The 17049-nt window shown below is 44.1% G+C and overlaps 1 protein-coding gene across 2 annotated transcripts in view; it reads left to right on the plus strand.

Moving 5' to 3' along the window:
- Nucleotides 1-16704, plus strand: part of ROGDI (rogdi atypical leucine zipper) — a 765793-nt gene extending 749089 nt beyond the window's left edge. For both annotated transcript variants that reach the window (XM_085632220.1, XM_085632219.1), the window contains one exon: nucleotides 15652-16704. In XM_085632220.1, coding sequence (XP_085488346.1) covers nucleotides 15652-15693 — 42 coding nt within the window. In that variant the 3' untranslated portion in view covers nucleotides 15694-16704. The remainder of the gene's footprint in view (nucleotides 1-15651) is intronic.
- The last annotated feature ends 345 nt before the right edge of the window (nucleotides 16705-17049 follow it).

A 17049-nucleotide genomic window follows, 5' to 3' on the forward strand; every position in this document is an offset into this window, starting at 1 on the left:
CTTTCTTGCCCAAAGATTTGATGCCGCTTCATGACATCAAAACATCACCTTGCCATTGTTCTATTGTATGTTTCGCCCCTCTGAGGAGAGACTCCATTGTTTGGATTCCTAGAGGGCTTCAGCCTTTTATATTGATCGTACCAAAGAATACTGAGTAGACAATCAACTCTTTTTGGGGTCCTCTGGAGTGAAAAAGGCAAGACTGTGCAGAAGAGGACCATCACTTGATGGATCGTGCTTTTTATTCAGATCTGCCACACATTGACCAAAAAGCAACCTCCAGAAGGACTGTGTGTTCATTCTACTTGGGTCAAAGCTGCTACCACTGCATTGGCATGAGTGTCCCTTTCCTAGATATTTGCCAAGTGGCTACATGGGTGTCTCTCCAGACGTTCATATAGCACTATTGTCTGGATCGTCGGGTTCTTAGAGGGGGACCTTTTGACCGCTTGCAGGACTTTCTGGTTTGAGTCAATTTCCAGACCCGCCTCGGAATAGGTACTGCTTTGGCATCTATTTGAAAGTTGAAGACCCTGTGGCTGGAAGTCTCCATCAGAAGAATAAGTTAATTACCTTTGGTACCGCTCTTTCTGTTAGAGACCCTATTTAACCGCAGATTTCTCATCAACCCTCCTATCAACCCCATTCTGTGATTGTAGTCTATCTATTAATAAGATGCTAAGTCTAGGAATCTGTACATTGGCCAACCAGTTTACTATAAGGGCTCTGCGTATGGGTGCGCGAACAGTTTAGAAAGCAATTGACAACCATATGTAGGAGTGGCGCCTATAAGGCCTTTGTGCACCATTTCTGGAGTGGTACAGCATCATTGCGAAGCCGCACGACGCTACTTCCTTGTGCCCAGGTGTGCTGCTGAAAAGTTTTTTGATCCAATCCTACACCTGGGTAATATTAAAAAGGTGAGGTATCTGCAGCCAGATGGTATCTACCAGAAAGAAGGTTACAGAAGGTAAGTAACTTGTTCTTTATTCATCTCTAATGATATGGTTTCATGTGGAGCTGGTTACGTAGTTGATTGGAATAAACCACGTTCTGTGATGGCTGGCATTGACATAGGAAGTGGATGGAGGGGGTGAGGGGAACTGTGGCTTGAGCTAACATATGTTTTCTATGTGCTGCTTTGACTATGTGACAATTCAGCTGTAGAATATCCCCTGAAAGTGAGTTTGGCGCTACATAAACTCTTAACTTTACATAATAAACAAACATACTAGCCTTATCTGTGCAGCCACACAGTTTGATGCCTCGTACTGGTCCGAAGAGACTCCAGGCAGACAGAATAGTAATAGTGAACTGAAGTATGCGATGTGTTTCCAGCTATTGTGGCTTGTGAGATATTTGGCTTGCTCACATAGCAAGAGGTTGCAGTCCCCTAAGCATCAGCTTAGTTTAGGCATTACGAAGTGTAAGGTAAAGCTGCACTTTTTCACCATTTAAGAAAAATCATAACACTCACTCGCTAACTGTAAGCGGTCACAGAGCCATTCATGTGTCGAAGGCTCCATCGATGCCGACAACTCCTTTAGTACCAGTGAGCTAAAAGACTCCGTTGTCAAAAAAAAAGTTTGCTTCCCAAAGCCCTGTTCTTTGCTGGATTTGAGGAATCGGAGCAGCCCATTGTGCAGGATCTACAGGAAGAGCTTGACTCTCACCTGAATCAGTTTTTCATCCACCCACGGATCTGCAAGATTATCACCAAGCCTCCTCCAAAAATCCAGGAAAATATTTCTCACAAGAGGAAACAGACTTTCGAGGAGGAGCTTTACTTGAAGCCAACCCCTCCATCCAAAATCCGAAAGCATCAGGACAGGGGTGCTAGTCCTCTACCACCTAAACTACGACATCAGTCTCCTCCATCATTCCCCACTCATCCTCTTCCCTACCTCCACAGAGTACCCCTCCTCATTCAGCAGAGAGTTCTCCACATTCATGATGTGGGGGGTCCCTCCAACTCATTTTATCCCTACAAGGCCTAGTACATGGAATACCTGCTCTGAATATTTGTCAGGCTGCTGTGGGGACGTCGTTGGTATGCACATTCACCAAGCACTATTGCCATGAGAGCAGGTCTGTCGAAAGGGGCATTTTGCTTGCTTGGTCAGCAGAACTTTTTAGTCTTAATCAGTTCACAGACCCACCACCTGGGGAGATACTGCCAAGGCATCTATTCACAGCTTGGGGAATCTGCCATTAGAAGTATCCTTCGGAAGAACATTGCTACTTGGTACATGAGAAGAACATGTTACTTACCTTCGGTAAAGATCTTTCAGGTGGATACTCTATTCAACAGCGAATTCGCCACCAACCGTCCTACCTCCACGTTCTTTGAAGTGGACTCTTTCCATCTAAAGGTCTTCTGAAAGGTAGATATGTTTCAGACACTTTGAGATGATAAAAGTGTTCCAGAGCTTCTTATTTAGGCTAATACTCCTTTAAGTTTGGTTTGAATTCAATATTTTGTCCATTACAGGTATTGTGAGTTGTTCACTCAGAAATGCTGACACGTTTTGGCAAACAGTTTTTTCAAGCTCCTCATTCATGAAGAAATACTTCTGATAACTTTAATACAAATGAGTCTTCCATTCTTACACTCTTGAGTTCGGCTTATTGCAGACCGATATTTCCTAACCTCTGCAAATGGTGTGATAGCTTTACGTTTAACAGTCCATACTACTTCTCCTGGGAGCCCTACCTAATCTCTGGTCTGTGCGTGCTCTAATATTAGTGTGTGGCTTTAGAGCGTGCTCTGTTAACTAGGGTCTTTTCTTTGAGGAAGCTGTAGTGACTGCTGGGGACGTTTGTGATGTATTTTCTGGATCCCAGAATAATTAGCTGGACAAAGAGGTATCTGAATGCATTTAGCATATATCAGGAATTGAAGAAGTTATTCAGTTTCATGTGCCAGTGTGCACTTGTAAATGTTAAACAACCAGGGTGAATCACATTCTGAGGTATGCAGCACGCTACTCTCCTTGTGATTTGGTTTACTCTTATCTGGTTTGCTGCCTGCCGTTTTGTAAAATGTTTTTTCTGTACCAATGAACCCTGTCCCTTTCCTCAGCCTTTTAAGTAGTCTCTCTTCATCTCCAGTATCTTGGTTGCCAAGAGGTCTCTGTATATCAGACCTGTGTGGTAGCCATTGTCCAGGCAGAAGAGTAAGTGCTTTCTTTTGTTTTGCTAGTACACTGTATGGTCTTCTCTTGAGGAGGAGTCCTGACTGGCAGCCGTTGGAGAAGATTGATGTCTTCATCAGCAATGAACTTCCTCATGTCAGAACGGAAGTCAGACTGCAGTTACGATAAGGATAATTGCTAACAGATGCACGTCTCTGTAAACAGGGGCCGCTACACAGTGTGATGGCCAAACTAAATACTCACTAAGTGAAATCGCCACAAGGAGAGAAGGGAGGGACGTTTACAACCCAACACCAATACAAAGGCTAAATTTTTGAATGGCACAGCCAACAGCCAATAAAAAGCAGTTAATTTTTTAATACACATAGAATGCAATACAACATGTCTTGCAGACAGCGCAAGCGCTGTCTAGGCTCGACCTAAAAAGGGAGATGCCTCAACCCCCTCCAACTATAGCCCAATCAGCTTGATCGATAATTTGCAAAAGATTTTTGCGAGGTAAGTCCTAGATAAACTCCAAGCTTGGATAGATGACAATGCGATCTTGTCTTCCTGTCAAGCGGACTTTCGAATCAAGATAAGTACATGTACCAGGCCTTCAGATTCACTTTACTCATGTGGAAGAACGTGTTGTTTAAGAAACAAACATTATATGTAGCATTCGCTGATCTGAGGGCTGCTTTTGATCTTGTGCCCCGCAAAATGTTATGGAGAGTTATGCTAGATTTAGGTGCTTCAACTAATCTGGTAAACCTGATAGCAAGATTGCACAAATACAATTATGCCCAGGTACAATGGGAGAAATATGGCAAACTAACAGCTAAGATTTCAATACGGTGTGGGGTGCGTCAAGGGGGCGTACTCTCACTTTGTGTTCCCTGTTCATTAACAAAGTGGCCAATAGGCTTATGGGCTGCAGGAATGATTCTCCCATCTTGAATAATAAGAAAGTGCTGATCCTGCCCTAGATGATTCCCTACTCATCTCCACAACACCATTGGGCCTACAAAATTTAGTAGATACATTTTTGGTTTTCTGGAAGAAAAGGGATTTGGAACTCAATGTTGCGAAAATGGTCTTTGGGAAGAGGAAGGGAAAAAACATGAACGGTCCGGACCACAGCTGAACCACTTGAGGGTAAAAAGCTTTGACTACCTGGTAATAAGGTTAACTGACTCACTTGGATGGGAGCAGCAATTAGACAAAAGTTACCTTACCCTATGCCATAGGTCAAAGTCAATATTGAGGTTCTTCAAACAGTCACAAATTCGGCCACTAACCCCAGCACTAGAGGTCCACCGTGCAAAAGCCCAAAGTGGCGCATTGTATGGAGCTGAGATATGGGGTTACACAAATGGCCATAAATAATGGTACGTGAAAACATCTTTGTCAGGTCACTTGTTTCAGTACCTATTACCACCCCTCTGACCCCATTATTCCTCGATTTCGGTATGAAGAGAATGGGGGATTTGGCCTCGCTTAAACCTTTAATGTACTGGCTGCGCTTTTGGACAAAACCCCAGCTAATAGATTTCTGCAATTCACTACGGGAGATCCTGGCAATTAGTTCTGCAAAAAAACTACAGTGGTTTAAACACATTGCAAATTGGTGTAGACTATTGGAAATGCCGAACTTGTGGGATCATCCGGAGGGGGTGAGCAAAGACAAATTACCTAGAGTAAAGGCGAAGTACTGGGCGTACGTGGCAGAGCATTATGCAGTGAGAAAGGCCAATGGTCATTTAACAACACAGTTCTTGAACTTTAAACTCTTCCCTAGGTTTGAATTCTATTTGGATTTGATTTCTCCACCACTCGCCAAAAGCTCATTTGTTAAGTCTCGGCTGGGTAGCTAATTTTTAAAGCTTTTGAACAGCCGGGTTGTTGACCTAACATCAGAATAATGTCCTGCATGTGGTCGAGCACAAGAATCCGAGGAACACATTTTGTTTTTCTTTCTCACCAGATCTGCAGGAGGTGGATATGACCAATATGTTTAAATCTAGGAGTTAGACAATATTGGGTTGCTTATAGAATTTTGAAGAGCGATACGTCTGATCCAATATCCGATTTTTATTTTACTTCTGGATCAGGCTACAGAAGTCTGTAACCCAGGTCGTTTAGGCCGGTCATGTGCTTCATGTACTAAACCCTGCCATCCTAATTATGGACCCAAAGGATGCTGTGGAAGTTATGTCTTGGAAAAAAAGGTGAATTGTGTTTTGTATTTTAGATCATATTTCTTAATATTCTAACATGATTTTGAACATATTTTACCATTCCTGCCACATATGCCCAGCTTTGAAACCTTAGATCATTGTATAATGGGGAATGTCAACAGCTTAAAGGTTTGTTGGTACAGGTCATTAAGGCTAGGAATGTAGGCCAAATTCGAAACTGTAGGATGGCCTACAAAAAGTACCTGGGTATTGCTAAAAGGGCCAGGGTCGATCAGAGGTGGCAGGATCTCTTAGATGCTTCTTCAGTCAGGTATTCTAATGAACTCTGGGCCTTAGTATCGAAGGGTGGCAATTCTGCCACCTTGGAACCCAAAATTATGTCTCTCCATTGGACTGGTTTGATTATATTAGGAACCTCTTGTTATGATGATACTACAAATAGGGATGAGGACTTATCTTTGTCACCCTTTCCCTTGGACAATGCTGCACCTACGTTTGAAATGTCTGACATATCAACCTCCATTAGGATTATATCAAGGGGTAGGGCTGCCGGCCCTGACTGCATTCCAGCTCTTCTCTTTCGCTCCAACATTGAAGAATGGTCTAAATACATTCTCTACCTCACCAATGTTATTGAGAGGGGAGCCCCGATTTCTGACTCCTGGCAGGATCAGTAGTTACATATTTTTTTTTAATGGTTATAAGTCCCACCCAGGTAATTATAGGCCGATTAGCCTTCTAGACCATATTCATTAGACTTTTAGTCGTTGTGTACTATACAAGATCCAGGAGTAGATGGCTGCAAACAATATTTTAAGACCCTTCTAGGCTAGGTTCCAGAAAAAGTGTCAACCATCGACCAGATCTTTTACTTGTTAATGTATTGGACGGTTGTAGTAGATGGGGGCAACCTTTATGTTGCCTTTGTTGATTTGAAATCTGCTTTTGATTTTGTTCCCCATTCCAAAATATGGCAGGGGCTTAGCAATATTGGTATACTTAATTTGTTTACATGAAAAGAACTTTGCTAGAATTTGGTGGGGCACGCAGAATGAGATGACCGAGAAGGTTGCGGTTTCTAGAGGTGTCCGTCAAGGTTGCGTGCTGGCCCCCCCTCTGTTTTCATTTTTCCCCCATCTTGGCTTAGGTGAAAACCCAATTCTGCTTTTTGCAGATGACACTTTGCTGATTTCCAAGACCTTGAGTGGACTACAAAAACGTTTGAAACACTTTGGTTAGTTATGTCATCCTCGGGGTTGGAAATTGCGATTCTCCTATTAACTTGAACAGAGAATCTGGATTTCATTAAAGACACGGAGGCTAACATTATGCATAATCTTGCAGTCACAAGCAGCCGCACTACATCATAAATAAAACAGTTCTAGAATGGAATGAACAGGTGGTATGAAAGGCATGTGCACCAAACAGACAGCCTCTTTTAAATGTGGGCAAATAACGAAAGTTCCAAAAGGTCCGGTATCAACTTGTTCTTGAGAATGAAGAATTCAAAGAATTCAGAAGGGAGTAACAAAGAGAGGAGAGGATGAATCAAGGATGATGAGAAGAATCCCTTAGGAGGAACTGTCTGAAAGGAAAGAGGAACATGTTAAGGACTGAAGATAGCAGAGCACAGAAAAAATCGGAGCATGTAGAAAAAGGCAATAATCAAATAAAGCATTCGATAATAATCGGAGCATGTTAGAATAAAGCAATAATCAATAAAGCATATGATAATAAAACATCCAATAATAAATTATGGAAAAAGAAGACCGCCCAAGGGAGGGACGGGTGGGATAATGTTAGCCTCCGTGTCTTTAATGAAATCCAGATTCTCTTGTCAAGTTAATAGGAGAATCGCAATTTCATTACAAGGCCGGAGGCTACATTATGCATGTTGGTAGCCATGTAGGACAACATCAGACATGTGCTCAATAGGTTTGCAGTAATGTTGAGCAAATGTGGATGCGTTGGACCAGTCCGCTGCTTTGAGAATATCATCCAATTTACCACCAGACTAGAATGGACTTGAAATTTAGTTAAATCAACGCCAGCTAGGCTCATAGCGGACTTCACCCATCTGGCACTGGAGGTAGAGGAAATGGGTTTGAATGGTTTGACAAAAGAAATAAGCAGTTGATTAGCGTTATGAGGGCGAAGATCATTCATTCTACTGTCATATTCCTTCATACAGTCTACAACACAAAGTTTTTTAAACATGTTGAAAGGAGGGGAAAAAATAGAATCTGACAGTTTTCATTCTTCTAAAGATTTCAAATTTAACACCAAACATATCATAAGATCTATAAGATATATCAAGACATTTAATATCAGAAACTCTACGGCAGGAAATTAAACACAAGAGAGTTGCAAGTTTAATAGAAAGACATTTCCTAGTCCCACATGGATTGATATTTAGCTCTAGGAGGCCTCTTCAGCCTAATACTGTTCATGACTCTACAAACAATAACATTTTTACCTACCGTCTTACCATTGATAAGAGAATGGCCAGCAGAGAAAGCTGATCTATAACAATTAATAGATCTATAGGAAAGACCCAAATCGAATTGTTAAACAAGAAAATTAACTACGTGTACGATAGGGGCCTCCACGGGATCCAAGTCCCTCTCCAGGCACCCACAAAACCATTTTCTCCAAATGTTGTTGTACCTATAATGTGTTCCTGGTGCCCAAGATTCTCCGAGGAGAGTTGCAGCTGATGTTGAAAGGCCAGAGAGCTCATTGGATTTCCTGACACCTTCCAGGCAAGAAGGTTCAAATTTCCTGAAAGATTAGGTGGTGATCTTCTCCGTCTGCGTTTGTAACCAGACCCTTGACTGCAGGAATGAGGAAAGGAATGCTGTAAGCCAATTCCAGAGTCATTGGGAACCAGGCCTGTGAAGGCCAAAAGGGGGTTATCAGGACAAGGAAACATTGGTCTTGTCTGACCTTCTGAAGAACCCTCTGAATCATGGCGAAGGGGGGAAGGCGTAACCCCGAAGGTCTGACCAGACCTGGAGAAAGGTGTTCACTGCAAGAGCGCCCGGATCCGGCATCCAGCTGAAGTATTTTTCCAACTGGAAAGTTAACCTGCTCGCAATAAGGTCCACATCCAGTGGCCCCCAAATGTGATTTAGAGCGTTGAAGACATTCGTGACGAGTTCCCAATCGCTGAAGTCCAAGAGGAACCTCGAGTTCCAATCCATGGAAATATTTGATTTTCTGGGGTGAAACTCTGCCCGCAGAGCGATCTTGTGTTCTAGGCAAAACATCCAGAGCCTCTTGGCTAAATCGGAGAGGTCTGCTGATCTGGTCCCGCCTAGGCGGTTGATATAAGAAACTACGGAGATGTTGTCCATCTTCAGGATAACAGATCTTCCTTGAAGGGAGTGTCTGAAGCTCATTAGAGCTTAAAGGCCTGCCGTAAGCTCCTAATAGTTTGTTATGTGAGGTCTCTGCAATAGACCATACACCACCGGTGTTTTGGTCGAGAAGGCGAGCACCCCAGCCATGGAGACTCTCATCTGATTCCAGAATGAACTCCGGAGTCGAGCCAAAGATTGCTTTGCCATTCCAGGCATCCAAAGTCTCCAGCCACCAAGACAGTTCCGACCTGGCTTACTGGTCTAAGGTTACAAGGTCTCCATACCACAGGCCAGATCTGAGAGCCTTCCCTTTTATTCTCCGAAGAGCACGGTAGTTGAGAGGTCCCGGGAAGATGGCTTGAATGGAAGATGTGAGGAGGCCTAAAAGTCTGGCTAATTCTCTCAGAGATAGAGAATCTTGTTTTAAAACAAACCTGATCTCTTTGCGGATTTTGGCAAAAAAAATTGCGGGAAGTAAAAGAAGACATTTTACGGTGTCCACTGTAAAGCCGAGGAACTCCAGGGATCTTGAGGGGGCAAGGATTGCTTTTTCCCGGTTTATAATAAAGCCTAGACTCTATATGAGGTCCATTGCAATCCTCAGGTCTTTGAGGATCTGCAAGTAGAGTTGGGACATAATGAGAATATCGTCCAAATAAATAATCAAGCAAATACCTCTTTCCCTCAAAAGAAAGGCGATAATCCTCATAATCTTGGTGAAACACCAGGGGGCAGAAGAAAGCCCGAAAGGTAGGGCTTGAAATTGAAAGAGACTATTGTTCCAAGCGAACTGAAGAAAGGGCTGGTTTTCCTTGGCCATTGGAATGGTTAAATATGCGTCTTTCAGATCCACTTTGACCAACCAGTCTCCCTCTAGAAGTAGGTCTCTCAGGAGGTGGATGCCCTCCATTTTGAAATGCTTGTGGACCAGATACTTGTTTAATTCTCGTAGATTTATGACTGGCCTCCAGCCTTTCTCCTTTTTTTTTTTTTGAACGAGAAAGAGTGTGCTTACAAACTTCCTTAAAAACCAAGGAACCTCTAAGATCACGCCCTTTTGAAGCATGGAGGAAATTTCTTGTACAATTTTTTGTTGATCCTCTGAAAGAGTGAAAACTCTCGGGAGAGATGTTTGTGTAGGAGTGTTGATAAAATCTATTCTGAAACCCCGAACAGTCTCCAAAACCCAGGGGTCTTGAGTTAAACTTTCCCATATGTTGTAAAAGAATTGTAGCCTGCCCCCTACCTTTGGAGGGAAAGAAGAAGTAGGAAAAGGAGTACTTACTTTGAGTATTGGAGTTGTTAGGCATGCCGCGGGACCTGGATCCTCTGTACCGTGAGCCTCTCCCTCTTTGGGGGTAGAATTGAGGATTGGAAGAACCCTCTTCCAGAGCCTCTGAATCTTGAAAAGGGCCTTTGGAAGCTTCGGCCAGAAGAAAGGCCCCTTCTTCCAGCCCGGCCAAAAAGGTTTGAATTAAAAATAAGTTTCATATTATTTGGGGCTTTATCCAGGGCGGTGAAGGTGGAGACATATCTACCAATGGACTTTATCATATTTTCACCAAAAAGGAGTCCCTTAGGGTTTAATGATGGTTCCTTTTCGGCCATGCCGCCCAATTTGGGATTAATTTTAGTGAGAAGGGCTCTCCTTCTTTCGATATTAATGCTAGAGTTAGCATTGCCGAGGAGCATTAACGCCCTTTGGCTCCAGCCTCTGACCAGGTCAGTGTCAAGAGGAGTATCGTTGATGTGAGATTCTTCTGCTGCATCTAAGATTCTGATTATGGGACCCAGGATGTCGAGGAGGCGATCCTGGCAGCCCTTCAGTTACTTCTCGACATAAACTTAATTAAGTCAGGGTCAAGGTTGGGGGTCTGACAGACCTTGTCTTGAATTGATGGTCTAGGACACTCGGGCCTTAGGGTACTACAAGTTTGCCTTTCCAGGACCTTTCTGAGACATTTTTTTATTAATTTCGCCACATGCTCTTGGGGGAACCATTCTGACCTTCTAGGATGGGAGATATTAAGTGGTGAAAACATTTCCTCGCCCAAAGGGTCCAGGATGACATTCTTAGATGAGGAAGGCGAGTCATCATTAAGTTCATTATTGAAATCAAGGTCCTAAACGTCTTCCAAATCAAGGACAAATTCTTCGGAAGGATTAGGGAAAATATCCTCAATTTCAGAATCAGAGTCTGCAATGTAATGAGCACACCGATCATTTGTGCCGCTAGGGACACCCAAGTAAGAGGTGCCACGAGGGACACCTGAGTAATTTGTGCCGCTATGGATACCCGAGTAAATTGTGCCGCTAGGGACACCTTTCAAATTTGAGGTGCGAGGACCTCCCAGAATGTTTGAGGTGCTACGACCTCTCAAGTCATTTGAGGTGCTAGAACCTCTCATGGTGCTCTTAAGACAAGGCTCGGTATAATTAGATTTTTGTTTTTTTTTCCCTGGTTAATAACTGGGAGGTTGTGTGTAGTTGGCCCCTCAGGGGGCTCGTCCTGAAAGGGGAGGGGTCTTTTAGAGGACATAACCTCGTTAAATGTATCTAATATACAAGACCTCATTTCCTTTTGAATAAACTTTTTAAAAGACTTGTTGTTCTAATTAGGAGAGCCAGCTGCAGCATCATCTGAATCAATATCTGACATTATGTTATGAGATTGGTCAGATAAAGGTAAATTATAAAGAGATTAAAAATAAAATGCTGAGCTTTAAAATAAAATGAAACTCTCCCTTAATCCTTTTTTTTTTTTTTGATTAGTCAGGGTTAGTTATTTTGGGGAAACAAACGAAGATCCGCGACCAACGCGGAGATAAGGCAGTGAAGAGATGCCGAAAAACTCGATCTCCGCAATTACGAGTGTTGAGTGCGGACCCGCCCGAGAACGACTTACACGATGGTCAGATCTGTAAGGGGAAGGGCAGGAGGGCTTGAAGACCAAAATTTGGAATTCAAGGAGAGGAGGAGGGGAAAAGGAGGGGGAGGAAGCCTTTTCAAACTGAGCATATGCCAAAGGTAATCAAAGTATTTGAGAACTTGACATTGCAATCAATACCAATCTAAGAATTACTATCAAAAGAGACATTTGGTAAAGTAGAACAGAGTAATAGTAAAGGTAACTTATCTGCTTGAGAGCCGCATTTAAAAGAGGCTGTCTGTTTGGTGCACATGTCTTTCATACCATCTGTTCATTCCATTCTAGAACTGTTTTATTTATGATGTAGTGCGGCTGCTTGTGACTGCATTAAAAGATTATGCATAATGTAGCCTCCGGTCTTGTAATGAAATCAATAATACAAAAAACCAAGCTGATGTTTTTTAACCTTCACAAGTCATTCAAAGGGAAGTTGACATCTGATGGTATTCCTCTGGAGATGGTGGATTCCTTTGCATGTTTGGGTGTCATTTTGGCTGACAATATGTCCTAGAAGCCTCACATTACTAAGGCGTGGTTTGGTATATACAGATAGTGGGGGCCATTTCTAAAGCACATCAAGTGTCCTTTAATAAACCGATAGCACCGGTCCTTAAGATTTATGAGGCAAAGGCACTGGGCTCGGCTCTTTATGGGGCAGAGCTATGGGGAATCGTTAAGACTGATAGGCTAATCAGATCCACGAACAAGTTCCTGGGAGCCATTGCTCACTTACCATCTAGTACTCCGTAATACCCTTTGACACTGGAAATGGGTGTAAAAAGAGTGGAGGCTAAATGTAGATTGCCCCCGCTGTAGTTTTGGAGGTGCCTCTGGCCCCCCCTGAGCTAACTCATTATACCGCAGCTCTGCGGGATGTTATTAAAACCTACAGTTTTCATAAAATTCTCTGGCACTGCCAAATTAAGCAGTCACTTTAATTCTGTTGGTCTGGCTGATTTATGGGAGAACCCTTTGGGGTCCCATTCCCTCTAAAGAAATTGTGAATCGTTTTCCCATGGCGACGGTTCGAGTTAATGGCTATACCTCCTCCCGATTCCCTATAGGGAGGGGCACCAGGCAGGGGTGCCCCCTTTCGCCCCTCCTATTTGCACTCTATATGGAACCTTTAGCTCTTCGGGTCCGGCGGCATCCCCTCATCACTGGGATTAAATTTGGAGGGGACATTCACACCATTAGTCTCTACGTGGATGATATTTTGCTCTCCCTATCCGATCCCATACCGGCTCTACGCGCCCTCTTTATCGAGCTGCATGGCTTTGCACAGGGGTCGGGGTTTAAAATCAATCTCGAAAATCCGTTGCGCTTAACATCTCACTCTCCCCGCACACTCTGGCCTACATTCAGGAAGAGCACACTCTGAGTTGGGCATCTACCTCGGTCCCCTATCTAGGAATCCACCTTGCCCCTACCCTTCAAGCCACTGCGGACATTAATTATTCTAATCTCCGCTCCCACATACGTACAGATTTGAATAGATGGAAAACTTCCACGATCTCCTGGCTGGGCAGAATTGCGGCCGTCAAGATGACGGTCCTTCCGCAGATCTTATACCTCTTTCAGACCCTCCCCCTTCACCCCCCGCCAGGTTGGATCCAACAGACTCAGGCGGACCTAGCGCGCTTTATCTGGCAAGGCCGCAAACCCCGATTCCGCCATGCGGTGGCGGCTCTCCCACCGGAAAGGGGTGGGGTGGGGGTACCCGACCTTCACCTTTATTTCCATGCTTCACAGCTTAGGTACTTAGTGGAATGGCACCAACTGGAATCGGAGAAGCACTGGCTGTTCCAGGACCAAGCGGTGGCAGCCAGGCCGCTGCAGGGCATTCCCTTCCTTCGTAAACAGCATAGGCCTCTCAATCTTTATGCTTCCTATATCACAAGCACGATCCTGGACTCTTGGGATCGCACTAACATTGCTCACCAACTGACTTCCTTCCCGTCACCTCTCACCCCAATCTTTGACAATCCAGAGTTTCATCCGGGCGCAGACGCCCAGGCCTTTCGCGCCTGGCGCACCTCCTCTTGCAGATCCTTGGGTCACCTATTTGACTTCGACGGCATAATTAAATTTCCGCAGCTCAGGTAACACTATGGCCTTCCGGAATCAGAGCGCTTGCCTTATTTGCAGGTCAGACACTGAGCCCTCCACCCGCATGTCAGACCGCCGGCGCAGCGTCTCCTGACCCCTTATGAAAAATGGCTGGTAACGCGCACGTCCGATAAGAAAATAATCTCTGACCTCTACAAAATGCTTCTGGATACTACCACACACACATACAATGCAGGTCGGGCTCGTTGGGAAAAGGACCTAGGCAGATCCCTAAGCCATAAGGAGTGGGAAGGCATTTATTATAGAGCACGGTACTCCGCATATTACATGGGGCTCACAGAGACTCTGACTAAAATTGCCACTTACTGGTACTATACGCCAGAGCGCTTGCATCGCTTTGATCCTCGCCGGAGCGCGCTGTGTTGGAGGGGGTGCGGAGGGGTGGGCACTCTGGAACATGTTCTCTGGAGTTGTACCTGTTTACAGCCCTATTGGTCCCAAGTTCTGGACGAAATAGACTTACACTTTGAGACGCAGCTCCCGCGATTCCCCACGTATGTTCTTCTGGGCTTGCCCAGCCCCCTGACATACCCCCTCAAATCCCGGAGGGGCAGGTTGATTGCCATTGCGTTAGGCGCAGCGACACAAAACATACTGGTGCACTGGCGCTCTGCCCAGCTCCCCAAACACTCTGGATGGCTCCAGAGACTATGGATGGTGTTAGGCATGGAGAAACTTACTCTTACTTTAGCTGGTAGAGGGTCCGAGTTTTCAGAGTTATGGAGGCCCTTTCTCACTCTATTGGTGTCCGAGTTTCGTGAGTTAACCTGTCCCTGCTACCTTCGGCTGTTGCATTTGGCAGACACACAGATCCCAAGTGTTCCTCCCTAGAATCACCGCAAGCGGCGGCGTTGACCCTTAGACGTTGTCATCACCCACCCGGTTGAAGTGGACGAGGGAAGGTGAGGGGGGAGGTACTGTTGGGGTTCGATTCATTTCGTTATGTGTTTTGTCTTTTTTTTTTTTTTTATTATTGAGACTCGCTCCATGTTTATTGCCTTTAAGTGATGGCAAGCCGGGCAATTTAGTTGCCTCATTGTTATTGTGCCTCTGGAGTAGAGGGTGTTGTTCTTACTGTTTTTCTGCAATTAATAAACAGATTTAAACCATAAAGAAATTGTAAAAAAGCTTTACTGGTCAAAAACCATGTCTGATGAAGCCCACAAGGCTGCTAGTGCTACCCTTACAGGTGAGTTCCTCAATTGTAAATCATTCTCTGCTTATGAACACTTCTGGGACACTATTAAAGTGCTGTTGGATCTAAAGTTGTATTTTCAGTTCAGAGTGGGCACTTTACTGTTAAAATCATTTACCTCAAAATGGGGAGCATTCGATTCTACGATTTGCCCTGTGTGCAACCGTATGAGGGAAACTTCTCCGTGTTATTTTTGCTTGTCCTACATATTTCTGACTGGTGCAAGTATGCAGAATATTAGGTACCGGAAGCCATAGCACCGCTCTCCGTAGTTTCAGATCCGATTGACGGCCTCTATATGCTTGTGTTGTTGCCAAGTATTTGGGAGCTATGTGGCCTTTCCCTGCAACAATGGCAATTAACTTGTTTAACTTGTTTTATGTCTCGTGTACTGTACTACATAGTGAAAACGTCTGCGTTTGCCTGACCTTGTGATGTTTTTATATGAACGTATTTAAATTATGTATTTTAAATTAATGCCACGTTTGCACTGTATGTATTCATGTATTTTAAAGTATTTGCACGTACTTTTATGGCTTTTGACAACCAAATTAAAGTTATTTGACTGAATACTTATACTGAGTTAAAACATCTGGGGAGTGCATTTTTAGTTGCTAATTGGCAATATGAATCCACAAATGAATGTATAAGGTGCACAGCAATGCACAGAGTAGTAAGGGTTGGTCTTCTCTCATTGTAGATTTCCGTGTTCTCCAGTTACTGGAACTACAGGCCGTACTGAGGCCCGGCTACGCATGTTGCACCGAGCTCCGGGCTCTGCCTTCAACCCTCGCGAGACCTCGTAGAAGCAGCGCCTGTTCCAAGCTTGAGACCCGAATGTAGCCGTAAAACCGCCCTCCGGATCGTGGTGTTCGCTAGCGCGGTTTCCTCACTCCTCCACAGGAAGCACTAGGGCTCCTCGGGAAAGCCCTGCGGGGGCATGGTCTCCCCTGAACGGAAGACTTCCACTCCGGGCCGATAACTTGAGTGTTTTTGTTTTATTTATTTAGGATTTTAACCTTTGCATGAACTCCTGTGTTCCAGGTAAAGGGAAAGTGATGTTGATAAATATATTGCTAATAAACTTGTACAGTTTGCACATTCCATGAAAAATGATGGTCACACTACAGGCAGATAAGCTAAAGCAGTCCCATGCGTTTTCCTTCCCTAGGTCTTTCCAAATTGCTTTCGTTTATTTCATCATTTTTTATCTCTAGGGATATGAAGGGGAGATATTTAGTTTACTGACAGAACATATATTGTGATGTGCAACGTCAGGAGCATCCATTACAAGGCTCAGGGACCAGTACTGCCCGGATGTAAAGAAATGGAGTCTGCTTTTTCCACTCCACTCTCCTGCCTTACCCACAGCATTGGCTGGCGCAGCAGAGGGGCGATTAGGGTTTTTGTTTCATTCTTAATTCCGGTTCTTTGTAGTGGGGTACTCCATTCATTCTTTGGGTAAGGTCATTCCACATTCCGATGTCGTTTCCTTTCCACGGCCGTGGGCTTACTTGATAACCTCTCCATTATACGTCTCATTCCGTTTTCTACATTCTTGCAGATCAAAGGGAAACAAACCTCACTAAACACACAAACACGCACACCAACACACACACACACACCACCGTCTTTCCGTCTTCCATTCAGTACATGCACAAAAACAACCTTGAAGAATTTATGCATTCTGTCAATTTGAAGCCAATAGAGATCAAGGTGTTTTTTTGTGAAATAAACGTAATTGATATCAAAAGCCTGTGTGTTTGAGTTTTTTCTAATAATAAATGTAGGTAGGAGTTCGATATTTTTTTAACTGACTTTTTGCCACAACAAATAGCCAACAGATTGCCTCCACCTCGCAGACTAGTCCAGTTTGAAAACTGTGGGCACTCGTTTGTCTTGTAGGTGGGAGGCTCAAAAGCTTGCAGTGGGATCTAGAGGATTCATTGATGGACATTGTTACTATCACTCCCAGCAGACTGACCAATCATTGAATGTGTGTGGAATCTGAACTTATAAGTTCCTCTCACTACACATCATGGAGGAGACTTGAAACTTTATGGAGCTTATGCTACTGTGCAGAACTAACACACAAGTG

Source organism: Triturus cristatus, chromosome 10 (assembly GCF_964204655.1).
Source record: "Triturus cristatus chromosome 10, aTriCri1.1, whole genome shotgun sequence".
Classification (NCBI taxonomy): domain Eukaryota; kingdom Metazoa; phylum Chordata; class Amphibia; order Caudata; family Salamandridae; genus Triturus; species Triturus cristatus.